Source organism: Silene latifolia, unplaced genomic scaffold (genome assembly GCF_048544455.1).
Source record: "Silene latifolia isolate original U9 population unplaced genomic scaffold, ASM4854445v1 scaffold_73, whole genome shotgun sequence".
Lineage (NCBI taxonomy): Eukaryota > Viridiplantae > Streptophyta > Magnoliopsida > Caryophyllales > Caryophyllaceae > Silene > Silene latifolia.
The window spans coordinates 4,194,637-4,221,756 of NW_027413640.1; the positions used below are offsets into that span (position 1 = coordinate 4,194,637).

The following is a 27,120-nucleotide window of genomic DNA, read 5'->3' on the forward strand; positions in this document are numbered from 1 at the left end:
CTGCAAGAAACAAAGTCAACAGTTAAGCAAAAGAAGTAAACCAAGGCTTAAATAAAGAAGCATAAAAGTAAAGGAGGGCCTGATACTGACCCCACTCACCCTGGCTGAGGGCCGGTATGAGGCCGACGTGACAAAGCGGCTCGTCTTGAAGGACGATCTGCATCGGAGGCATCCATCCCTTCGGCGTGCCATCCCTCTCAGCCTCGAATAGGCTCATTGCCCACACTTCGTCGTCCTTAAGATAGACCTTCTTGGCGTCCATCTTAATCTTATTACGGGAGACATATCTTTCATGCTCCCCCTGACTCTCACACCGCAAATTGACGCGGCGCTGGAAGGACCGGGGCAGTGGATAGTCCTCCGGAACCTCAACATATACCCACCGCCCCTTCCAGTCTTTGCAGGATGTCAGCTTGGAGACGGTCACGTAACCCGGCTCGGTCTGCACGCTGTACCACCCCGTGCCGCCTAGGGTAGACTGCCAAAGATGGTGGAGCCGGCGGAAAAGGTTCACCGTTGGGGCCTCCCCTTTAAAAAGACAAAACCATACGAAGCCAATAATCGTCCTAATGGCCAACGGATGCAGTTGTGCCACGGCGACATTCATGGCTTTGATTATGGCCGCGATGTGTTCATTAAGAGGAAATCGGAGCCCATACTCCAGATGTCTAATATACACGCTGATACAACCTTCGGGAGGGAAACAGACTGCCTGATCACCCTCAGGGACAATAATTCTATACCCCCTGCCGAAGGAGTAATGGTCTTCAAAAAGTTCAGGCCCGGAGACACTAGCGAACTTGTTCGTCCAAACACGATCGGGTTTAATCGAGCAGGCTTCGCCGTGCCACAAGTAATGCGGCCTCTCTGAATCAGATTGGGTCTTTTCATCATCGTCATCAGCAAAATCCTCCAAAAATTTCTCATCAATTTCAGGAGAAGGCGACTTGCGACCCTCGATCCCTATCGGGGTGACAACCAGTGGCTCCTGTTCATCGGGACGCGACGGTTCGCCCCCCGGAGTTGAGGTACTAGGCAGAGCATCAGCAGCAGACATGGTGGCAACAATTAATTAACAAATAAAAGTTGGGGAAGAATTTGTTTGTTTACCTTGAAAGAAAGTGTTACGCCGAGTAACGCTTCGAAAATTAGAAAGAGAAAACGCTTCGAAAACTAGAAAGAGGACATTTTTTGAGAAAAAGAAGTTTGCAGGTCAAAATGAGGGGCATACTGCTCTATTTATAGAGCAAAGCCCATTCAGTGGACCAATCAGAGCAAATCCCATGAAGCGTCCACCAATAAGCACCAGGCCACGTGTCAAGCATGCAGCCACGGAATGTCAATCGACATACAGTGACAAATCTTCTTTGACATGCTCCTTGGTATCTACTTGCTAACGACCAGCTGATCAACAAATCTTGGCAGCACCGACCAGGGGCAATCAAAGGCACACGACACTCTCAACCTTGGTCTCGGCCAGCGCCATTTCCTTTTCCACGTTCGATGTCCATTACACAACCATGTGGAGGGGGGATATGGTACGGCCTGAACAGGACCAAGCCGAGGAAGAAGTTCGACATGCGCAGAATACGCTCAACACGCATCGAAGGTCCATACCACGGCATAGACTACGCTGGGGGCAAATTGATGGGGCATATTCTGCACCCGCTGACCGAGTCAACATATTGAGCAAGGTCAAAGCTAAAAGACAGCAAGTCAACATATAAACAGCCTAACCGACAACGCCTGTCGGCCTGTCACTTGGGTCTCGGCTCGACAACTAGCCGGCCGAGAGGCATATCCGCGTACTCACATCCAGTCCTCTCGGCATGGAGTCAACCAGGCCTGCCGGCCTGTCATGGGTCCCTCGACCGAGGGTAAAACAGTCTTTCCACCTGCTACGACCACTTGGACACTACGTGACAAAAGGTGAAAGTCTATAAATACTCATCATCTCTCATTGAGAAACTAACTGAAATATCTGGTATAAACTCCCTTATCTCTCTACAATATACTTTGCCAAGTTCAACACACAACTTATCCCTCTAAGTTTACTGACTTGAGCGTCGGAGTGAGTACGCTCGGTACCAAGCCGAGCCCTCAGTTTGTTCATCTTTACAGGAGAGAGTGAAAGGAAGAGACAAGCAACGACATCATTCAACAAGCTCAAGTGGTCACAATCCTGCTCCGTAATTACACCCGGAACAAAATGGATTCTCCATTTTATGCATGTACCAAAAATAAGAGTGGGAGTATATAGTTTATATTGTGTTTTTTATATTTAAATGGAGACACAATCGTAACCCTAGGTTGTAGGAATGCAAGACTAGACATCTTGAGAAGAACAAACCTATAACTAGGGTTGCATGCCTAGTCTCTTGTGAAGAGCAAAAATGAAAAGTATTGGGCAACCTACCCAAGCCCCTTTTTCGGCCAAAACAAAAGAAAAAGAGAAGGAGTTTTCTCTTTAATAAAATTATTCATTCAAAATCTATAATTTCTAGAGTAAGAAAGAAATAGATAAAAAAACTCTCTACTATTTGTGAAAATCCTAGAGAAATAAAACTCACTAATCTCTTCTTCTCTTAACCGAAATAGAGGACAACAAATTAATATTTTTGTGTCAAAATTTTAAGTAAGACTAATCCTAATACTAGATCATATTATTTTAGTCTTTAAGAGGTTTCCTTGGGTATATGCTTTTGGGAGAGATTCTAAACTTGAATCTTGTTCATCCATTGTTGGAAAGCTCAAGAACTAACAAGAAGGAGATATTGTTGGTGCCCACAAATGACCGAAATTTAGATGGTGAGAAATCGATTTTCTTATCTCTTCTTATTTAGTTTGCATGCATAAGATTTGTAATTATTTTATGACTATATAATTTCTCACATATATGAATATGTAAATTAATGAGATTAATAATTTCTAACAAGCGGTATCAAGAGCCTTAGGTTGTTTGCATGCAAATCGATTATAGTTTTTCCGAGTTATACGATTAACAAATAAAACTTATAAATTTGTGTTTATTATGATATATCACGAAATCCATTATGCATGTTAACGTTTCTTCTCCTAAAATGTATTTAGGATATTTTGGTTAATTTATGGATTTTTATTGTTCATTTTATATAATAATGGCATTAAAATGTGATTTTATGATAAAAATGTCATTTTTGGACTAAAATTAGCTAAACTTCGATTTTTCCAGTGATTTTTGGATATGTTTTCACATATACTATATTTTGATGACCTGTAATTTTTCATAATTTTATGAGTTTTTATGCTCGAAATATGGATTTTTCAAGATAAAATCGAATTTAAATGGAAAAATAGGTTAATATGAGTTATATTTCGAATCTGGTCATAGAACTTTATTATGTTGTCACATGCAATTTTACAAGATGTGTGTAAAATAATTGGCTATAATGAAGTCTTTATGCATGATTTATGAATTTTTGATGAAAAATCACATAAATAGTGACTTTAATTAGTAAAAATTGCTAACACATACTTTATGACTAAAGAAAAACGTCACAAGTTGCATTTTATCACTTTTTCTAGATCTGAAAGTGAAAAGTTAATAAAAATAATATTTCTCATATTTTTATGGTAATAATTGATAAATCGGATAAACCGCAACATTGTTTTTCCTCGATAAATTTCGAAATTTTTAACCTAAGTTTTGAATATTATGAGTGTCATGGTATTTTTCCAGAATGTTCATGAGTTTAAATTTCAAATTTTGAATGTATTTAAAATTTTTAATGATTTATTTGAAGTTTATGATGTAATTATTGTATTTTTGAGTCCATTTATGAACAATTTTAAGAAATATAAGTTAATTATTGTCAATATGTTAGTGGAGACTAATTTGGAGTCCTAAGTTGGTTAGGGTAATTAACTTGTACATAAATATGAATTTATGTAATTATTGTGATTATAAAAGGTTAAATCACGCAAATCCGTAAAAACCCAATTAATATACGATATTGGCTCCTTAAAGGCGATTTAGCATAAAAATTTGGCATGTTCTTACATATTATAATGCTGCATTTTATTTATGATTGTCATATTTTAATTTTATGTAATTTTTGAATTATGTAATTTTACTTAGTATGGCCTTAGTTTTAATTGATATTACCCGAAATGTATGGGAATATCGATTCGGTTGTAATTTATTGTGATCTCGTATCACCGTTTTGTAATTTAATAGATTTATTTTTATTTTAATTACAAATGTATAATAGGAAATTATGTAATTTATTTATTCCGGAGTTCCTTGAAGACGGTGCCACTCGAGAAGGCGATCCATTAAAGAAAGTATTGCCTTGAAATGCGTGCCAAGACCGAAGTTCAAGGGACCAAAGGAGTTGGTTTCCGAATTTTTAATAGTTTATTAGATTTACTATTCTAGGAAGGCTATACTAGGATTTAATTTATGCTTTGCATTTTATTTATATGTTGCATGCATCGCTAAATCGCCATAACTAGAACATGCATCATCATTTTATCGAGTTTATCGACCGTGTCAATTACAATTATCGTAGTTCACCGCTTTAGTTCACTTAAAACGTGATAGATAATAAATTGACATGACCTCTCGCTAAAAATAAACAATTGAGACTTAGCCTTACCAAAAAGTAGAAACCATGAAAATCTATTTCGTGAGGGAGTGCACTCGACCACACCGGGGTACAAACCTTGTTACGTAGGGGAAGTGGGTGATAAATGTCTATCCACCGAATTCATGTTGATGAGGGATTTATCGTCCACACCGTGCCCAAGTTAATGTGGGTTTGGATCATGGACACATTTATTCGAAATTTGGATTGAGCTCAACGGAAGTATTCGTGACCGTAGTCGCATGTGTTCCGGGCTAAAGATAAATGTTAATGTAATTTATCGACCAAGAGTTCTAGAAGTAGAATCGATTGAAACGTTAATCCACCGAGTTATATTGATAAGAGTTTAATCGGCCCTACCGTGCCTAAATCGATATGAATTTGGGTCTTGGATCATTTATCTAAGAACAACCGAGCCGACGCTCTCTCGAAACTTGCCAGTTCAAGCATCAAGAATGTCAGCCGGACCGTGCTGGTGGATATCAGGAATGCTAAAAGCATCACTGAGACCGTCGGCATGGTGGGCGATATAGAAGCCGAGACGACGTGGATGACTCCGATAATGAAATTCAAACTTACAAATGAGTTACCGGAGGATCGCAGTCTCTCCCAGAAGATAAGAAGGATCGCCGCAAGGTACTTGGTGTTCGAAGGAGAACTATACAGACGGTCCGTGATAAGACCACTTTTGAAATGTGTCGGCCCAGCCGATGCAGAGCTCATACTGACAGAGATTCATGAAGGCATCTGTGGACATCACATGGGGGCAAGAACACTAGCCCACAAAGCTCTTCGAGCCGGCTACTTCTGGCCTACCATGCTTAAGGATTCCAGAGCTAAGACCAAGAAGTGTAAAAATTGTCAGATGCATGCTCCGGTGATACATGCACCTTCCCGAGACCTGCAACCGGTGCTTAGTCCCCTTCCTTTTGCACAGTGGGGGATGGATTTATTGGGGCCATTTCCAACGGCCTCCGGAGGAAGAAAGTACCTGATTGTCGCCGTTGACTACTTCACCAAATGGGTCGAGGCAACAAGGACTGCCAAAACCACGACGGCCGTAAGAAAAGTAATTTGGGAGAACGTCATAACTCGATTTGGGTTACCCCAAGTCATGGTGTTTGACCACGGCCGAGAGTTTTGGAGTGACATGGTGATGAACTGGCTAGAAGAGCTCGGTATCAAGTTTGCATACTCCTCCGTCTGCCACCCTCAGAGCAACGGGCAGGCGGAAGCAGCTAATAAAACAATCCTGAACGGGCTGAAAAAGAGGGTTGAAGATCTAAAGGGAAGGTGGGCTGATGAACTACCCGACGTCCTATGGTCCCTTAGAACCACGGAGAAAGAAGCAACGGGGTACAGTCCATTCCACCTAGTATATGGGTCTGAAGCCGTCCTGCCAGTTGAAGCATCGGTGCCAACATTCAGAAGGCAAACCTTTGACCCGCCGAGAATGAGGAAGGTCCGAGAGTCTCCCTGACACTGTCGAAGAAAGCCGAGACACGGCACGGCTTAACTTGGCAGTATATCAAAATCGAATGAGAAGAGCATACAACCGTAGGGTCCACAAAAGAGACTTAAGAGTAGGAGATCTAGTCCTAAGAAAGTCAGCCGCCACCAACAAAGGAAACATCCATGGCAAAATGACGGCCAACTGGGAAGGACCCTACAAAGTGGTTGAAGAAATGAGGCCGGGTACATACCGGCTGACAGACATGGAGGGAGTGCCTCTAATGAGCCACTGGAACACCGACAATCTTAGAAAATACTTCGTATAGCGGCGGAGGTGTCCGAGACCGTTGTGGGCACCCCAACGCTCGATTATATCTAATGAAGAATGTTCCAAGTTTCCTATCAAAATGAAGTGTCCCTCCCACAGTCATACCAAGATATTTACAACAGCAGTCAAAACGTAAACTCGATCACCTCGGCCAAAGCCGGGAGTGACGGGGGAAACACGACTTGCCCCACAGCAGTTGATTCAACATGCTTAGGAACGTATAAGTACGGTTGAGAAACGCAAATCGGACGCCTCGGCCAGGCCGAGAGTGAAAGAGGAAGCGATCAACACGTCTACAGATATTTAACGCTGTCACAGCGCCAGAATTCCCGATTGCCTCGGCTAGACCGAGAGTGACGGGGATACAACGACCGATACGCTAACATGTTCACAATGGCGGTTGGGAAACGCAAATCTGACCGCCTCGGGCGGTGGAGGAAGCGACCGACACGCCAACATGTTTAAAAACGTTAAGTACAAATGAGATACGCATTCTAACCGCTCGGCCAAAGCCGAAGGTAGAAACGAAAGAAAAAGTGCTCAATTAATAACGAAGGAAGACAACTCAGACAAAAATGAGAAAAAGACCTCGGCCAAGCCAGAGGCAAAATAAACAAACTCTTATTAAAAATGTTTACAGGTAATACAAGAAAGAAGTCGACGGCCGTCCCCATAGGGATAGCCTAAACACTACCTACCAAGGTTTACAAAAAAGAAGGAACATCAAAAGGGTACAGACATAAGACATGAAGTGCCAAAAGATGGCAGGAGGAAAGGCTTAATAATTGGCCCCCGAACAGCGGCTTATCCGAGATGCCGGTGAACTCGGTGACGACCGCCCGTCTCCCTATGCTCGTTCTTTGCCGCCACCGCGACATCAAGCAAGATCATCTTTGGTGGGCGACCCGAGCCGACTTGGCAGCTTCGCCTTCACCGCTTTGCCCTCTCAGCTTCCTCCCTGGCCGCCTTCACCTTTTCAGCATGGCCGCCTTCTCCGCAGCCTCCTCTTTCTCCTTCTTCACCTCTGCCTCCTCCGCAGCCTTCGCCTCTGCGGCCTTCGCCTTAGCATCAAGCTTATCATCAAACAGCTCGTCAAATTTTTGCCACGGGAAGGAGCCTTCAGGAAAGAGCTCTCCGATCACTTCCCTGGCGGCTTCTTCGGCCAGGTCCCGGTATTGGGCGCACATGTTAGGGAGGACGACGCTTTGGAGCGTCTCAATGTCCTCCTCCCTCTGGGTGAGGATTGCCTTTGTGTTCCTATGTGACTTCGATTGAGCCAAATACAGAGACTTCCATTCTTCCCTCTTCTTAACAGCAAAATCGAAGGCTGCCTGAAGATTGGCACGCTCCTCCAGCAGCTTAGCGGCATCAGCCTCCGCAGCCTCAACCTTGGCTCTCTCAGCAAGGACCGCCTTTTCAGCGTCCTCCCTAAGTTTTCGCTCAGCAAGGACCGCCTTTTCAGCCTCGACCTTGGCCCTCTCGGCTTCCTTCTTCGCAGCAGCGAGCTCAAGCCTGAGCCGCTCAAGCTGTGGGGCAGCTTCGGCCATGATCTTTTCTTGCTCCATAATATGAGCACCGGCCATGTCAGCCCACTTCGCTAGCATCTTCCTAATCTGGGCGGGGGAAGGCTTCTGGGAGGAGGAGACAACGGCGGCATCTTTATCACCCGTCTGCGTAGGTCGCTTCTCAATACGCCGTTCAGTAGGACCGGTAGACGGCGGCGGTTGATCTACAAAAAATTCGGACAAAGCATCCATGTCAACGTTCATTGACATGCCGTAGAGCCCGTCATCGAACGCCTAATGAACCAGCTAAATCTGAGCCACAGGTTAGATCTGTACCAGGCTTGGCCTTCTTGGTTGGAGGACCCATTTCTTTGCCGGCCTCGGTAGCAGTAGCAGAGGCAGCAGCAGACGCTGTCTCTTTCCTCTTACGTAAAAGAGGAGATTCCTCGGCAACGGTGACCTCCTCATCGGTAATGTCGACGACCACCACCTTCTCCTTTTGGACCACAGGGATCGAAGACGGAGCCGGAGTTGACGCCGTCGCCGCCATAGATATTGCCTTTGGTTTACGGCGCGACACTTTACTGGCAACCTTTGCCTGGGCCGCCGTCACATCTAGGGCCTTCAACTGCTGATCCATGAGGTCGTTTGGCCCCTGTCTGCGATCACGTGTCTGGGCCTTAGGATGCAAATCAACAACTTTCTTGTCCTTGTCAAGTCCCATCCTCTTGAGGATACGCAGACAGATCCGGGCCAAAACGGTCTGTAAAAGAAACGAGGCAAAAGTTAAACGAAAGAAGATAAACCAAGGCCAAGGTAGAGAAACATTAAAAGCAGAGATGGGCCTCACACCGACCCCACTCACCCTGTTCGAGGGCCGGTATGAGGCCAACGTGGCAGAGCAGCTCATCCTGAAGAATGATCTGCGTCAGGGGCATCCATCCCTTCGGCGTCCCATCCTTCTCAGCCTCAAACAGCTTCATCGCCCGCCTTTCGTCCTCATTGAGATGGACCCTAAAGGCGTCCATCTTAAGCTTACTCCAGGAGACATATTTCTCACGCTCCCCCCGACTCTCACACCGCAAATTGATGCGGCTTTGAAGGACCGGGCAAAGGATAATCCCCGAACCTCAACATATACCCACCGTGCCTTCCAAATCCTTGCAGGAAGTAAGCTCGAGAGACGGTGATATAACCCGACTCTGGTCTCGTATGCTATACCACCCCTTGCCACCTTGGACATTCAAAGAAGGTGATGAAGCCGGTGGAATAGGTTCACCGTTGGGGCCTACCCCTTAAACTGGCATAGCCACACAAAGCCAACAATCGTCCTAATGGCCAACAGATGCGGTGTGCCACAACGACGTTCATTGCTTTAATTATGGCAAAGAACGTATGCATTCGAGAGAAACCGGAGCCCATACTCCAGTGTCTCGTGTATACGCCGATACAACCCAGGGGAGGGCAACAGACGGCCTGACCCTCTTTAGGAATAACAATCCTATACTCCCCGCCGAAGGAGAAATGATGTTCGAAAAGTTCGAACTGCAACAATCGCGAACTTGTTGGTCCAAGCATGATCGGGCCGATCTTACAGCGTCGCGCGTGATCCAGGAGATGCGGCCTCTCCTCATCGGAATGAGTCCTTTCCTCATCATCACCATCATCATCAACATCATCACCGTCATCATCACCATCATCATCATCCGAGAAATCCTCCAAATACGATCGTCAACCTCGGGAGAAGGAGACCTAGGGCCCCGGACCTTATCGGGATGGCGGCCGTGCCTCCTCTTCATCAAGGCGCGACGGGAACCCCCGGCGCAGAATTACTAGGTCCGGCATCAGCAGAAGACATGACAACGAATATTTAACAAGAAAAAGATTGAAGAATTTGTTTGATTACCTTGGAAGGAAATGTTACACCGAGTAACGCTTCGAGAAATTAGGAAGAGAAAGGAACTTTGCGAAAGAAAAACTAAACGAGAGGAAATTTTTTGAGAAAATGAAATTTGGAAGGCCAAAATGAGGGGGTAACTGCTCTATTTATAGAGCAAAGCCCACTCAATCCGACCAATCAGAGCAAAGCCCATGAGGCGTCAACCAATCAACGCCGAGCCACGTGTCAAGCATGCAGCCATGGAATGTCAATCGATAAACAGTTACAAAACTTCTTCAACACGCTCCTTGACAGAATGCCAATCGACGTATCTTCTTCAAGCACGATCCTTGTGATGCGACCATAATTGGCGCATATTTAGCCCCCGAATTACCATTGTTTCCATGCTTTTTAGTGCCTATTTGGGTCATTTCTTATCTTTAGTTCTTTGTTTTGAATATTCTTTGAGATTTTGATCCCTTGGTAGGAAAGGAGTAAGAATCTTGCATTTTCATGGCAAAACAAGGCTAAATTGATCATATTCAATGACCAAGCATCAAGGAGAGACAAGACTAGAAGGCCTTTGTACATAGCATAGTAGAAGAGCATTGTTGAGAAAAGGATCCTTGAGTCCCCAAGGAAATCCCCAAGGAATTCATGAAGAAAAGGGAAGAAAAAGAAGAAGGAAAGCTGCTGAACTACAATCCGAACGGATTGTAGAGAATCCGTCCGTCCTCGCCACCCGAGCGTCCTCACCAGAATCCGCTCGGATTCCCCATGCCCAGTCCGAGCGTCTTGTTCCTTGATCCGCTCGGATCGTCCATCCTGATCCGGCCGTCCCGACTCCCACCGCACGGATCACAAAGACAAAGACAGTTTCGTTCTTCAAGCAACGAAATGGAGAAGCCCTTCTCTCGGATAATCCCTGAGGCTCCTTGCTCAACTTAAAAAGTGTAATTACTAGTTTAGCCCTTAGTTAACCCTAATGCATCCTCCCTAATTTTGACTATAAATACCCCATTAGTCTAATTAGAGGAGCATGTTCTTCTTATCAATAATTAGTGTAGTTAATATCAATCAAATCTCTCTTCAATATTGTAATCAAATATTAATCAAGTTTTAATCCAAGTTTTAGTTCTTTAATCTCTCTCTTGTTCTTACTTTATTTTGGGTAATTGAAGATTATTTGGGTTATTATTGGGAGATTGACAACCTCTCAATCTAGGATTCAAGTACTTCTATTATTCTTGCTTTGTTATTGGAATCATTAGTAGGTATAATCTCTTAATCCCTTTTTAATTATTGCTAATTACTTTCATTTATTCATCATGTTTCATTATGTTAGTATGATTGACAACCTTTCTAGCATGATCAATATGATAATGAGTGAGTAGTCTCTTAGCTAGGGTTTAATGGGTGATTAGGGAAACCAACATGGGGAATGATTCATGCTTAAATTAATATGCTTTCATATCTTATTTGCTTGCTTGTTTTGATCTTAATACATGCACATGTTATATTTGATGAAATGCTAAGCCTATGAATCCTTGCATTTACTATCATCTTCTATCCTTTCAACTTGACTTGTAAGACATAACCCAACTCGAGTCTTGTTAGACCATGCATGTGTTAAGTAGGGAAGATTAAGTCGACTTGTAGGTGTTGTACAATCCAAGAGATTCGGCTCCGGACCCAAACTTTCCTAGGATTGTAAGATATAACCCAACTCAATCCATCACAACAATAATTGCTTGCTTATAATTTGAGAACATGTTTGTATGATCATATCCCATGATTCCCCTATAAACCCATGACACCCTAGTGCTTTTAATCAATTGTTTACACCCTTATTTTATTTATCTTGTTAGTTTATTTTCATTGCTATCTTAGTTTAGTAACCTTCTACATCAACCCAATTTGTGACACCCCTAGACACCACTAGTTACAATAGAATCTTCATTTCAATACCCGTCCCTTGGGATCCGACCTTTACTTGCCTCTTTACTAATTGTAGAGTTGTTTGTGAAGTATAAATTGTGTTTTGTATCGACCATTGACCAACGACCACATATGCTTAATTGTGAACACCAAATGCCTCCGATCAAAAATGGCGCCGTTGCCGGGGACGGTGTTTAATTGATTTAAGATTTCTTTTATTGTTTTTAGTTGTGTCTTTTTTCACCTTGGGGAAGTAAAACTCCTCAAGGTTTGTTCTAATTGTTTTTGAGTTGTTTGATATTTTGCATGTCTAGAAGGTTACAAAGAGATTTGTTACCTTTTGACCGTGAAATCGAAAGAACCTTGACAAATAATAGGAGACTTGTTAGGAGGAATTTGGGAGGTGTTGGTGAAGTTGTTCAACCCACTAGTGAGTTTGTCAATCCTTTCGCAATAGAAGGAGAAGAAAACCCATTAAACAATACCACACAAAATCCACCTACAATGCCTAAATTCTCGTCACACTCTATACCCACCGAGGAGGATCTACCAAATGGTACTCCTACCCCACAACATCTTACCGGAAACTTTATTGCCAAGTCCGCCTTCATTCAACTAGTTGAGAGGAGCCAATTCGGGGGAGTGCCTAGTGAGGACCCTCATTCTCATATGGAAACCTTTTGTGATTATTGTGAAGCTATCTCTCAAACGGGCGTGACTCAAGACCAAATAAGATGGGTCTTATTTCCTTTTTCGTTAATCGGCACCGCAAAGCAATGGTTGAAGGGCCTTGATAAGGCCACCCTTGGAATAGATTCTTGGAAGAAGCTAGCTCTAGCTTTCTACAAAAAATTCTACCCACCGGAAAAGACCAATATGCTAAGAGCTCAAATTACGGGTTTTAAGCAAAGGGATGAAGAATCTTTGTATGAAGCTTGGGAGCGGTTCAAAGGTATTTGTCGCTCATGTCCTCACCATGGACTTAGCGAATGGTTTTTAGTGCAACAATTTTGGAATGGTTTATATGAAGATTCAAGGAACATTCTCAATATGGGATCAAATGGAATGTTCACCGAAGTTGATGACAATCAAACATGGAACAAGATTGAGGAAATGGCGGTCCATAATTCGCAATATAGTAGGCCTCGCAAGGCTACTAGAGGAGGAAAGTATGAAGTGGACACCGTTACTCAATTGGGTGCTCAACTTAGTGCTCACATTGACACAATCAACTTGAAGTTTGAACAAGCTATGGCTAGACTTGAGGAAAGCTCAAAATCATCAAAGCATCATGTCAATGCCATGACGGCATCCTCATCAATTCCAAGCGGGATATGTGAGAATTGTGGAACCTTGGGTCATGACTCAAGTGAGTGTAGGGGAACAACCGAGCAAGTCAATGCTTTCCAAGCTTACAAAAGTGGTACCCCTTATTCAAATTTTTACAATGAAAACACCAAGTTCCATCCAAATCTCTCATACAAAAGCCAAAATGTCCAAAACCCTCAAACAACATACACTCCACCACCCATGAGAAATCAAAATCAAAGACCCTTTTTCAATCAAAACCAAGGTTACCAAAATCAAAATCCATACAATCACCACAATGACCAAAGTTTTGATGTCCAAAAAGCGGTCCTCCAAATGCAAAAGAATCAACAAGAATTTTTCACCCAAATGCAAAAAGATAGCCAAGCAAAAGACACCACCATCAACAACATTCTAGCTCACACCAAGATGTTGGAAACACAATTGATCCAACTAGCATCTTCGAGCTCACAAAGACAAAAGGGGCAATTACCACCTCAAAGTAATCCCCCTAGACATGAAACGTTTAGTGCCATTCACTTGAGAAGTGGTACAAGATATGAAGCAATCAAGGAGCAAGTTGAGGATGAAGTTGTGAGAGCTAGTGAGAATGAAGTTGTGGTGCAAGGTCCCAAAGAAGGGGAATCATCAAAAGAAGAAAGCTCAAAGAAAAATGAAGACAAAGCCAAAGAAAAGGAGCCCATTGTGATTAGACTTCCTTTTCCAAGTCGTCAAGCCAAGCCTAAATTTGATGATCAACTTGGAAAGTTCATGGAAATTGTGAAGAACTTAGAAGTCTCAATTCCTTTCACGGAATTAATCAATCACGTTCCGGCCTATGCAAAGTACATGAAAGATATCCTCACAAAGAAGAAGTCAATCCGAAAACTTGAGACTATCGCCTTCACTAAGGTGAGTAGTGCAATACTTCAAGGGAGTTCACCTCCAAAATTAAAGGATCCGGGAAGCTTCTCAATACCGTGTACCATTGGCGACACAACGATCAACAAAGCCTTATGTGATCTAGGGGCTAGTGTGAGTGTCATGCCGTACTCGGTAAGTAAAAGGTTGGGAATGGGAGAGCTTAAATGTACCAATATCACTCTTCAAATGGCCGATAGATCGACGAAGACACCGCTAGGGATATGGGAAGATGTCCCCGTGCGAATTGGGAAGTTTTTCATCCCGGTGGACTTTGTCATTGTTGATATGGAGGAAGATTCCAACATTCCAATCATCTTAGGAAGACCTTTCCTACACACCGCGGGTGCGGTGATTGATGTGAAACATGGAGAGCTCACTCTAGAAGTGGGAGATGAAAGCATAACTTTTATTCTTGACAAGACCATGAGAGCTCCTCGTTTGCATGAGCCATGTTTCATGATTGATCATTATAGCCGGAAAGATGAGAATAAGAAATCGGAACTCCAATGGAGGAAGAAAGTTGAAGATGCTCCATTCAAAGAGCAAGTGAATTGTGACAAGAAGAGCTTGCAAAGCTCATCAAAATCAACCAAGGAAGAAGAAGATGGCCTCATTGGCCAAGAGAAGAAATTGGGAGAGTTGTCTCCATCCAAGCAAGAGATTTTCAATGATCAACTCAATGAAGTTTGTGGTCTTTGGGACGACGAATTTGAAGGGATCTTTAATCCCTACATTGGGCATGCCATCGATCATGATCAACAACAAGAGCCACGGTCTATTGAGGACCTCTACCATAACAATGAACAAGCTTTTGATTACTTCTTCAAGGTGTTGAGCAACATCAACAACACCTTGAACATGCCTCCTTGACATCTCATCAAGAATGAGAGTTTGGTGGAGTCCTCCCTAAACCACCACTTGTAAATATTTCTAACTCCCTAACTTACATTTAATTTTTGTATTGCATTTTTTGTCATTTTTGGATTTATTTTTACTTTGATCAAAATAATTGTCATGAAAAGAGAGAAGTGAGGGAGGGACTAATGATTTTAATTGATGTGTAGTGCTTTACCTTAGTGTGGGGATGGCAATTGCCTAGGCTATTCATGCCTTAGTAGTGCCCCCGCAATGAAGAACACAAGATTTGAAAGAAAGAAAGAAAGAATGATAAGGGAATGCGTTGGTGCACGGATGGAATCAATCCGTGTACACAAGGACCAATCCGAGCGGATTCCCGAGAATCCGCCCGTCTGCAGAGGATCCGAGCGTCCCCGCCGAGAATCCGCCCGTCTTGGGCTGAGCTGAAAACGCAAAATTCTTGATCGTTGAAGAATCCGAGCGGATTTCGAAAGACGCCCGTCTCACGTAATCCGTCCGTCTTGTGAACAATCCGCCCGTCTTGCAAATCTTGCAGAAGAAAAACAAAGAAAAATCTCTGGACAACAATCCGTCCGTCCCCGCACGAAATCCGCCCGTCTCATCCAAAAAGAATCCGAGCGGATTCCCCCGAATCCGCCCGTCTCTAGGCGGGATTTTTGAAAATTTGAAGTCAAGAATCCGAGCGGATTGCGCCTAATCCGCACGGATTGTCCCTGCGTCCTAATATTGTCGAGTTCTTTAAATACCCACCCCACCTTCATTCATTCATTCATTCACTCATAAACACTACCCATAACATCAAAACCCTCATCCTCTCCATCTCAAAAACAAAAACCCTCAACAAAACTCACCAAAATCAAATCAAACCATCTTTCAAATAACAAATCAATCACTCCATCTTCATTAACAATCAAAACCAAGCACAAAATCTTCACCTTTGAATTGATTTTTGTTCTCATAAAGGCAAAGCCTTTCACTTTCAAAATCGATTTGGGCATTCTACAAATTGAAGATTTTTGATCTTTTTCTTGGTTAGCTCATCAAATGGCAAGAACAAAGGGAGCAACAAAAGCAAAAGCAAAGGCAACAAAGGCACCAAAGACTACAACTCTCTCTCAAAGGGAAAAAGCTCTACAAATGAAGAAGGCTTTGGCAATGGTGGTATCAACACCAAGCTTGGAAGTGCAACCACCTCAACAAATTTCTATGGAAGCATCACACTCTACTCCGGTAATTAATCAACTCTTGCATTATCCGGAGGTAACATTCATTTCCGATTCCCATAGAAATACATTTGTCAAGTTTGCTATGAAACAAATTCAATCCACCAAATTCATATGCCAAGATACTTTAGAGAAGTTGGGTGTTCTTGAACAAACAAGAGTCTTTTTCAATGCCATGGGTTTAAAGAAATTGTTTGATATGAAGGAAGTAACATACCCCTCCCTTGTCTTGGAATTCTTAAGTTCTTTAAAAGTGACAAAAGTTGAGAATAGGGAAAATATTGAGTTTCGTCTAGCTAACACTAGTAGACGCATTACCTTTCCGGAATTGGGTGAAATTTTGGGTCTTAGCGATGAACATAAATTTTATAAGCAATATGGGAAGTATGATCCCGAGCCTCTTTGGGAGGCAATCTCCGGGAAGAAATTTGAAGATTTTAAAGCTTGTCGTGCTCTTTTGGTCCATCATCCGGGCATAAGAATATGGCACAAAGTTGTGGGAAATACCATAATTGCTAGGAAAGACACCAATCATTTCACGGGACTCGATTTTATTCTCCTTGAATCAACTTTGAATATTGGAAGAATTCACACCAAGCCTTACAATTCTTTGAGGCTATTGGTTGATAGATGGCTCCATGTAGATAGTGGGAAGAAGGGTCAAACCGTAATTGTTAATGGCGGCCTTGTCACGGTCCTAGCCAAGCACTTTGATCCTAATTTCAATAAGGATAGCAAGTACAAGGCTAAGGATGGTGGCCATCTTATTGATATGTCCACCTTGATTAACAAGTTTAAGTGGGTTGTTCACAATTCCCTTGATACCAAGTATGGGTGGCTTACAAGTGAGGCTCGATCATTCACTTTACCCGCAAAGATTTGCCGTCTTAGTGTCCACCGGACCAACTATTTACTTCCCCTATCCGAAGAAGCCGAGTACATCATTCAACAACAAAAGGGTGATCATGAAACTCCCTCCTCTTCCATTGTTATACCACCTTACCCCTATGATTATGAAGAGTTCAAACCACAAGGAGTTGAAATTGGGAAAGACTATGTAACTCTTCTTATGCAAGCCATGCACAAGCAAGCTTATGAAGATCGGAAGAATGCTTATTTGGCTCAATATCCTCCCCTCCTACATCTAGCTAGGCAAGGACTCCTTGATCCATCTTGTCCTTTGCCTAGTTGGGCGGATAGAGAAGCCTTGTTTCCGGGTGCATCTAGGGACGTGGTGGAAAACAATGAGGTTGTTGGAAATGATGAGGAGATTGATGATAATATTGAGGAAGAAGCAAGTGGAGATGAAGAAAGAGATGGTGAAGATGGTGATGATAATAGCATGATGGAAGACTAGCCTTGGAGACTCCTACACTCCCATGGTTTGTCTATATCTCTTTGTATTTTATTTCATTTTGATCATTGTTGGTTTAGTCCTAGCAACATCAAAGGACTCATACCTCGGTTCCTTTGAGGTGTTCTTTATTGTTCCCATTTGTAAAATCCAAAATGACAATCTAGTTTCATGCATAGCATAGCATGTGCATGAACTCCCCCATGCTTTGACATTAGCAATAGTGTCTTACTTGGTTTGGGGAAGTTAATGCATACGCAACGGGAGGTAATTTAAATTATCCTCTCCGTCATAACAAAAACCATGCATCATGTAGTATAGCTTAGTGTAGAATTGCATTTAGTATAGAAATCATGCATCATTCTTTGCATAATTTCCATCATTTTGGCCATTGAGGACAATGCCCATATTAGTGTGGGGATGGGAATTCTAACACTTAACTTTTATTCAAAAACCATAAAAATTGAAAAATTTCAAAAATCATAAAAATTTGAAAAATTGAAAAACCAAAAACAAGTTCATTTCCTTTGTATATATTGTCTTGTATATATTGTGTTTGTTCATCCTTGTTCACTTTGATTGACTACGCCACATCCGAGACATGAGGATATTGAAGACCGCATGGTATGATCTTTCCAATCTCCTTTTTCCTCTTTATGTTAATGACTATGTGGCTTTATTTTGATTGATGCGGTAAAACAATGTGAACTTAGGATTGCATTTAGTTTATATGGCATATTAGTTGGTAGAATCATATGCATTAGGATGTGTATATGCTAGTTGCATCATGGCATGTAGTTGCATGTTAGAAAAATTTTGCGAAACCGTCTACTTGGGAAGCTTGACAAGTGTATATAGGCCCTAGTAGATGCTTTTTCTTCTTAAGACTTTGCTTGTTAGAATACTTGTAAAACACCCTAGGATGTGTCATGCTAGTATCCTTTGACCCATGGTTTAAGGCCTAGTCAAGAGTACCTTGTGGTGTGATAACTCCTTGGCTACCGTTTATTCCAAGGTGACCCTTGAAACCATGCATACTTCCATCATTCATCCATATTCTACCATACATTTTTGTCATCAAAGGGAATGGGCACAAAAAGAAATCAATTTGAGTTCAATGAAATGAAAAGTGAAAGAAAGTTTGCCAAAAATGCATCAAAAGAAAAGAGGAGCAAAAATAGAACTCCTAAAGCTTCAAATACAAGGCACCCTCGTTACTAATTGGGGTGACTTTGAAAATGTTCAAAAAGAAATGCAAAAAGTTGTCAAGTATTGAAATGCCAAAAATCAAAAAGAATGGCAAAGAAAGTGTTCTCAAAAAGTCAAAATGCCACAAGAAATTGGGGGGAAAAACAAAAACAAAAGCAAACTCCCAAATGAAACTCAAATTTTATTGATCCCTTTTTCCATCGTATCCATTTTTGTGCATGGTAGAGAGGGGACGACCCTTCTTCTTGTCTAGGCAAGAGGGGGAATTCCGCAATCCTCCAGTGTTTCTAACACCATAGGGAGTCTACTCTTGACAAAAGCATTTAACGATTGAGGACAAAGGTACCCTAGCTTGACACCTTTTGGAGGTGATTTATTGGTATCCTTCTAGGCTTAGTAGTTTGAACAAATTGCATCTATGAAGGATTGTGTACCCTTGAATTGCTTCCCTTGTAGATAATTTCCGCCGCTTAGATGAGGAAAGTGGCTATTCTTTTTGTAGATGCATCCATTATGTGTTTTTGTGTGCTTAATGTTTGGATGTGTCGCCATTTTGGCAAGATCCACCTTGCCTTGCAAGAAGGCATCCTACCTCATGGTTGTCTTGTTGTGAGTTGAAGGGGCGGAGTGAGACCCGCTAATTGTCTCATATCGGCTATTATTATTAGGTTAGGTTAGTATTGGTCCTAGTCTTTGTCACCTCTTTACTCGGGACGAGCAAAGGTTCGGTTTGGGGATATTTGATGCGACCATAATTGGCGCATATTTAGCCCCCCGAATTACCATTGTTTCCATGCTTTTTAGTGCCTATTTGGGTCATTTCTTATCTTTAGTTCTTTGTTTTGCATATTCTTTGAGATTTTGATCCCTTGGTAGGAAAGGAGTAAGAATCTTGCATTTTCATGGCAAAACAAGGCTAAATTGATCATATTCAATGACCAAGCATCAAGGAGAGACAAGACTAGAAGGCCTTTGTACATAGCATAGTAGAAGAGCATTGTTGAGAAAAGGATCCTTGAGTCCCCAAGGAAATCCCCAAGGAATTCATGAAGAAAAGGAAGAAAAAAGAAGAAGGAAAGCTGCTGAACTACAATCCGAACGGATTGTAGAGAATCCGTCCGTCCTCGCCAGTCCGAGCGTCCTCACCAGAATCCGCTCGGATTCCCCATGCCCAGTCCGAGCGTCTTGTTCCTTGATCCGCTCGGATCGTCCATCCTGCATCCGGCCGTCCCGACTCCCGGCCGCACGGATCACAAAGACAAAGACAGCTTTCGTTCTTCAAGCTACGAAATGGAGAAGCCCTTCTCTCGGATAATCCCGGAGGCTCCTTGCTCAACTTAAAAAGTGTAATTACTAGTTTAGCCCTTAGTTAACCCTAATGCATCCTCCCTAATTTTGACTATAAATACCCCATTAGTCTAATTAGAGGAGCATGTTCTTCTTATCAATAATTAGTGTAGTTAATATCAATCAAATCTCTCTTCAATATTGTAATCAAATATTAATCAAGTTTTAATCCAAGTTTTAGTTCTTTAATCTCTCTCTTGTTCTTACTTTATTTTGGGTAATTGAAGATTATTTGGGTTATTATTGGGAGATTGACAACCTCTCAATCTAGGATTCAAGTACTTCTATTATTCTTGCTTTGTTATTGGAATCATTAGTAGGTATAATCTCTTAATCCCTTTTTAATTATTGCTAATTACTTTCATTTATTCATCATGTTTCATTATGTTAGTATGATTGACAACCTTTCTAGCATGATCAATATGATAATGAGTGAGTAGTCTCTTAGCTAGGGTTTAATGGGTGATTAGGGGAAACCAACATGGGGAATGATTCATGCTTAAATTAATATGCTTTCATATCTTATTTGCTTGCTTGTTTTGATCTTAATACATGCACATGTTATATTTGATGAAATGCTAAGCCTATGAATCCTTGCATTTACTATCATCTTCTATCCTTTCAACTTGACTTGTAAGACATAACCCAACTCGAGTCTTGTTAGACCATGCATGTGTTAAGTAGGGAAGATTAAGTCGACTTGTAGGTGTTGTACAATCCAAGAGATTCGGCTCCGGGACCCAAACTTTCCTAGGATTGTAAGATATAACCCAACTCAATCCATCACAACAATAATTGCTTGCTTATAATTTGAGAACATGTTTGTATGATCATATCCCATGATTCCCCTATAAACCCATGACACCCTAGTGCTTTTAATCAATTGTTTACACCCTTATTTTATTTATCTTGTTAGTTTATTTTCATTGCTATCTTAGTTTAGTAACCTTCTACATCAACCCAATTTGTGACACCCCTAGACACCACTAGTTACAATAGAATCTTCATTTCAATACCCGTCCCTTGGGATCCGACCTTTACTTGCCTCTTTACTAATTGTAGAGTTGTTTGTGAAGTATAAATTGTGTTTTGTATCGACCATTGACCAACGACCACATATGCTTAATTGTGAACACCAAATGGCTCCGATCACCTTGGTATCTACTTGCCAAACGGCCCGCTGTTCAACCAAGCTTGGCAGCACCGCCTGGGGGCAATCAAAAGCACACGGCACTCACAACCTCGGTCTCGGCCAGCGCCATTTTCTTTTCCACATTTGATGCCCTTTAAACATCCATGTGGAGGGGGGATACGGTACGGCCTAAGCAGAACTAAGCCGAGGAAGAAGAAGCCGGGGCAGAAATTTTTACTTGCGCAGAATACGCTCAACACTCATTGAAGGTCCATACCACGGCATAGACTACGCTGGGGGGAAATTGATGGGGCATATTCTGCACCCGCTGACCGAGTCAACATATTGAGCAAGGTCAAAGATATCCACAGCAAGTCAACACCTTGGACAGCCTAACCGACGCAGCCTGTCGGCCTATCACTTGGGTCTCGGCTGGTCAATCAGCCAGCCGGGAGACACATCCGCGTACTCACATCCAAGACCCCTCGGCATAGAGTCAACAGGGCCCGCCGGCTTGCCATGGGTCCCCCGGCCGAGGGTAGAACAGTCTTTCCACCTGCTAGCCACTTGGCCACTTGGCCACTACGTGACAAAAGGTGAAAGACTATAAATACTCCTCAACCCTCATTGAGGAAAGGATCCGAAAATAATTAATTAAACATACTAATCTGGTATAAACTCCCTTATCTCTCTACAATATACTTTGTGCCAAGTAACACACAACTTAATCCCTTTTAAGTTTACTGACTTGAGCGTCGGAGTGAGTTCGCTCGGTACCAAGCCGTGCCCTCAGTTTGTTCATTGTTTCAGGAGAGGCCGAAAGGAAGAGTCAAGCAAAGTCATCATTCTACAAGCTTACGTGGTAACAAATCTGCTCTGGAACTACACCCGAAATAGTAAATAATGTAACTTTAATGTTTAAAGAGTATTACTTTAATCTTAAATGGTATAACTTTAGTCGTAAATAGTACAACTTTAGTCGTAAATAGTACAACTTTAGTTCCAACAAAGTTTTAAAATAAAAAAAAAAATTACCAAATTAATATATTTTTATATTTTCCAAAAAAAAATTACCAAATAGTACAACTTTAGTTCCAACAAAGTTACACTAATTCATATTTTTATATAAAAATATATAATAAGACTAAAATCAAAAATCGACGACAACAACTATATTAAATCTACGACAACTACACATAATGAGAGAATATAAAATAAGACGATATTCAACATACGAGATATGAAAAAAAAATACTAGATCTGAAAATACGATATTTAAAAAAACAAAAAAAAAATGTAAAAAACCGGATCTGAAAAGACAAACCACGAAAACAACAACCCCGACAACAATAACAATAACAACACCAATTAAAAACTACAAATTAAAAACAAAAACAAAAATAAAATAATTGAAATACACAAACAACACACATGAACGATTACAAGACCACACACCCAAACATTAAAAAAAAAAAACAATAACTGAAAAGGAAAGAAGAACGGTGGTGTGTCGGGTTTGTGGTTGTCGTTGGTGCGGTGAGATGGCGATATTGTGGTGGGTGTCGGCGTGGTGTTGTCGGGTTGTGCGGTGGTGTCGACGTGTTGTTGTCGGGTTTGGTGGCTGGCATGCCGTGTTTTCTGGGTAGATCAGAGACAAGAGGGAGAATAAAGGTGGTGGTGGTTTCGTGGCTTGTGGTGGCTGTCGGGTTTGGTGTTGTCGTGGATGTAGGCATGGTGGTGTGGTGAGGCGCGTGGTGGCTGTAGGGTTTGGTGAGGATGTGGATTTGTTTTGTTTTTTTTTTTTTTTAGTTTGGTTTTTTTTTGTAGTTTGTTTTTTTTTTGAGAGGATGGGAGGAAAATGAGAGAGAATGAGGGAATGAGAAAAGTGACAGAGAATGAATAATGAGGAAGTGAGTAGGGGAGATTAGAATGAGGAAGAAGTTATGGAGGATTAGGAAGAAGTTATGGAGGATTAGGGAGGGAGATTTATGACCCTTCATTGAGATGTAATGTCAACCTTCCATCTCCACCATCATATGGTCCATATGAGGACTTAGGGACTTGTAAGATATAGTGGACTTACAAGCACCCCCATCTCTCTCTCTCTCTCTCTCTCTCTCTCTCTCTCTCTCTCTCTATCTATCTATCTATCTATCTATCTATCTATCTATCTATCTATCTATATATATATATGTTTTAGCAGGATTTTCCTGAAAGGACCCGGCTTAATTATAGAGTAGTCAGGGTATCTAGTTCTATAAATTTGGTATGTTATAAATGAATAGTAAGGAAAGACTTAGGAGAAAAGAATATTGTTTGTATTATCTTAACAAGCTGAATACGGATTTTGTTTAAGTAAGTGAATGCTAATAAAATGACGAGAAGATAAGTAATAGACTAATTTCACACGAATGAATAATCAATATCTTTGCCAATGCTAGACTTACAATATTTATAATCATAAAAACGAACGTTGTACTGGTCTTCAACGCCCTCCCCTTTTGTAGGAGCTGTTACCGGATTTATAGGACATATTCCGGTTGACTCGTTCCTATTTGATTGATCCTTAACTTCTTCTTTCTTTGCACGTCCAGGTTCATGGGCAATATGGTTTTATAATTTAGACTTAGTCTTCCTTGAGGATAGGACACAAATATATATCTTTACATAACCGTTTTGCTTCTTCCTCAGCTTAATTTAGCCTGTTTAATACTCACAAAGGCTACTCGGTTTACCATCAGGCTTCTCTTGTAAGATAAGGCACTTGATTGCGAATGACTAGAATTGTCCGGTCTTCATCTTCTTCAGTCAGCCTTGTGAGGTCAGGCCAGGTTATGGTCAGGCCAGGCTAATCTGGGCCTAACAATTGCCCCTTGACATTTTACCCGTGCTGGATCAGGCCAGGGGTGAGATGTCAACTTTTACCGGGTTGAAATAATAAAGAGAATTATACTTAATCAATGACTCTTAGACTCCTAGTTACCGTTGGACACTGTAACGGCTAGGTGATGTCATGCTGAGAGTTTTGCAATTTCTAGGGTTTTCATGCCGTTGCTCATCTTCTATAAATACGGTATTTGGGATGAGATTATTCTCCACCAAAATTTCCTCCAATTTCTTTGCTAAATTTTCTTCTGAAATTCTTCCCTACTTCTCAGCAATCCTGTTCTGCTACTTTATACTCTTTAAATAATTTAACTTTACCACAATAAATCTGACAATAATAGATATGGGAGCCAAAAAACGTCCTGCATCCCAAAAAGTTGTCCGCTTGCTTTTGAGCTGAAACCCACGACATCCAAGAGGAAGAGGTGAGGGAAATTGATCCTCCTGCTCGTGCTGTGGCTTTCAAGTATCAGGATTCTGTCTTTACTGCTCTGCAATCTCTGGATTCTTCTTTCCCTGAGGAAAACTTACTAAAAACAAACTATGACAAGATTCTAAGGGAGAAGAAAATAATTCCCGAGTCAACTGAGGTATGGATCCCTGAGTCTTGTCCGGTCAGGGCTAACTGGGTATCACCTGGCTGGTTCTGTATTTTTGAATGGGCGTTCAAAGCAGGCTGTAAGTTACCTTTTACTCCCTTAATGATTGACACCATTCGTGCTATGGAGGTATCTCCTTTTCAGATTATGCCAATGGTTTGGAAACTTGTCCATTCTATTGAAAATTTATGTGCTAAACATAATCTTGTAATTACTATTAATGATATCAAGGCAGTATATCATATGAAAAATCCTGTTGATGGTCGCTTTAATTTGAGAATAAAATCGAAAATGTCTCCATTAATTACTAACCTGGACTCTGGAGATGATAAAAATTGGGCAAAGACTTTCCTGTTTGTCCGGACTGAGACTTTGGGATCAGGCTTTGATTATCTGAGATATCCTCCCTTGGAGAGCGGTAGGTTCCTTGTACTTTTTATTTTGCAATATATATTACATGAAATTAATGGATTTTGATTCTTACCTGTGTAATTTTGACGGTTTTTGCAGCTCCTGATTGGAGTTGTGATCCTCTTGATGAGGAGGCTGTTTCCAGGATAGAGGCTTTCCTTGCTATTCCTGAGGAGGAGAGGACCTGGCCAGCTAGTTTGGGCAGGGAGTTGTTGCCCCGGTATATGAAGACCAAGCTGACTGGGGTCAGAGTACCCAAAGGCAAGCCTAGTTCTACTGCTCTTTCCTGTACGTCTTCTGTATGCTTTTATGTTGGCCGTTATCTTCCTGTCGTTCTTTGTTTGATACTCACGTATATTTTTTATATATTCAGTATTTAGGTCTTCTGCTAGGCTGGCCAGCTTTTCTGCAAAGGATTTGAAGGCTGGGGTGGCTAGGATTGCTGAACAGTCCAAGAGCCAGGAGGCTAGTGGGAGTGACAAAACGCTTGATATCCTGGTTTCTGATGTTCAGCCTCCTCAAGATCCACCCAGGGTAATGTCACCGGAGATCGTCCAGGCTCAAAAAAGAAAGAGGGAAGATGTTATCCTGGAAGAAGAGGAAGGAGAGAAACAACCTATCCCGGCTCAGCCAATCAGGAGTATAAGGGAAGTGCCTGCTAGGATTGATGACATGGATGATGCCCGGGCACGGATAGATGAGTTTTCTGCAAAGATGAGCGACCAGCTATTGTCTGCTAGTACCCTTGAGTCGTCTACCAGAGTGGTTTCTATTCTGACTTCTCTTGTAACAAGGGCTGCTGAACTTGCTTCCCAGGCTAGGGAGGTTAGTTGTAAAGGGATATTTTTAATTGTTCATGTGCTTTTTGTTTTGCCTTGTATTTGGCTGATTGATTTTGTATATATGTAGGGATTGGATGCCGGGTTGGCTACTGCTTGTCAGCTTAGGGACGCCCAGGCCAGGGTTTCTAGTTTGGAGGAAAAACTGGATAAACTTAATCGTGACCTGCACACATCCAGGGGTAATGAAGTAGTACTTCAATCTCAGTTGGGGACAGCTAGGGAGTCAACCAGGGCTGCTATAGTTTGTGAGGTGGCTGCGAAAAATGCTGAGAAGGCTGTCAGGCAGGAGTTGGAGGCTGAGAAGCAGGCAATGCAGGATCAGTTGAGAAAGAATGAGGAGCTTGCTGCTGAAAAGGAATTGGTGGAGGCGAGGTTGGCTGATGCTGCCCAATACTTCTTCGGGAAAGGCCGGGTTGATGCTATGAGGGATCCAGAATCTGACCGGGCTAATTGGAATCCGGATCGGGATGAGATAGCTTTGGACGCTCAGTATCCTTATTTGGCCAGTATGGGTCAAGAAGAAGAGGTGGATTCTCCTCCTTCCAAGGCAAAGTCTGGTGATCAGGAAATGGCGGATGGTTGTGAGTCGGTCACTGGCTCAAAGATAGCTTAGTTTTGTTTTTCTTTTAGGTTTTGGTCTATCCAGGGGGAATGTCCCTGGAATGAATATTTAGAAACATTTTTTTTTTTGACCCATCCAGGGGAGATGTCCCTGGAATGGATGTTTTTTAGGTGTGTGGTAAGGCCATTTATTTTGGATGAATAAATATTTGGTCAAATTTTCTTCTTGTGTTTTGAAAAGGTGATGTTGACTGTCTCATCGGATCTCGCCGATTATTCGACCGATCGAGCCGCTTTTATCTTGGATCTGGCGCTTTAATGTGTTATGGGTGGGGTTGTTGCACTGCCTGGAGGGCTTATGTCCCTTGCCTGTCCTGGAGGGCTTATGACCCATTTATGTCATCTGATCCAGAACAGATTTTCCAGGTTTGTATGTTATGTTGAGCTCAGTATTATAAGGCCTGTTTTGCAACTGAATTTTGGATATCAGTTGGGTATTAGTTAAATGTTGGTGGGGGTAGCCCCTGTGGACAGCGGGCCGCCCACGGGGGCGCTTGGTGAGAAACGGGGAACAAGCGTTTGCATTTTGTAAGGAGTCGCCACCAATTTTTATGGGAAATTGGAACCGTTCGAATACCTCGTGTCATGTCAAGACACAAAGTAGTGACATGAACACTAAGCAATCGTTACCCTTAGCATTCTATGTCTAGAATGACTC

General features: G+C 42.0%; 1 protein-coding gene and 1 non-coding gene across 2 annotated transcripts; one reads left to right on the plus strand and one right to left on the minus strand.

Moving 5' to 3' along the window:
- Window positions 1-12,603: 12,603 nt before the first annotated feature.
- Window positions 12,604-12,710, minus strand: LOC141640207 (small nucleolar RNA R71). The gene has a single exon (XR_012542897.1). It is a non-coding gene; the product is annotated as a small nucleolar RNA R71 (small nucleolar RNA).
- An 11,167-nt stretch (window positions 12,711-23,877) lies between these two features.
- Window positions 23,878-26,903, plus strand: LOC141640139 (uncharacterized). The gene is made up of 5 exons (XM_074449030.1): window positions 23,878-23,934; window positions 24,463-24,637; window positions 25,099-25,287; window positions 25,373-25,639; window positions 26,893-26,903. Exons 1-5 carry the CDS (start codon window positions 23,878-23,880, stop codon window positions 26,901-26,903), a joined length of 699 nt encoding a protein of 232 aa, XP_074305131.1.
- The last annotated feature ends 217 nt before the right edge of the window (window positions 26,904-27,120 follow it).

Bases quoted from the DNA above. Each gene is read 5' to 3' on its own strand.
- LOC141640139 (XM_074449030.1), top strand. From the start codon at position 23,878: ATGACTAGAATTGTCCGGTCTTCATCTTCTTCAGTCAGCCTTGTGAGG. The intron at 23,935-24,462 runs GTTATGGTCAGG...TTCAAGTATCAG, and splicing joins GCCTTGTGAGGTCAGGCCAG to GATTCTGTCTTTACTGCTCT. The intron at 25,288-25,372 runs GTACGTCTTCTG...TTATATATTCAG, and splicing joins TAGTTCTACTGCTCTTTCCT to TATTTAGGTCTTCTGCTAGG.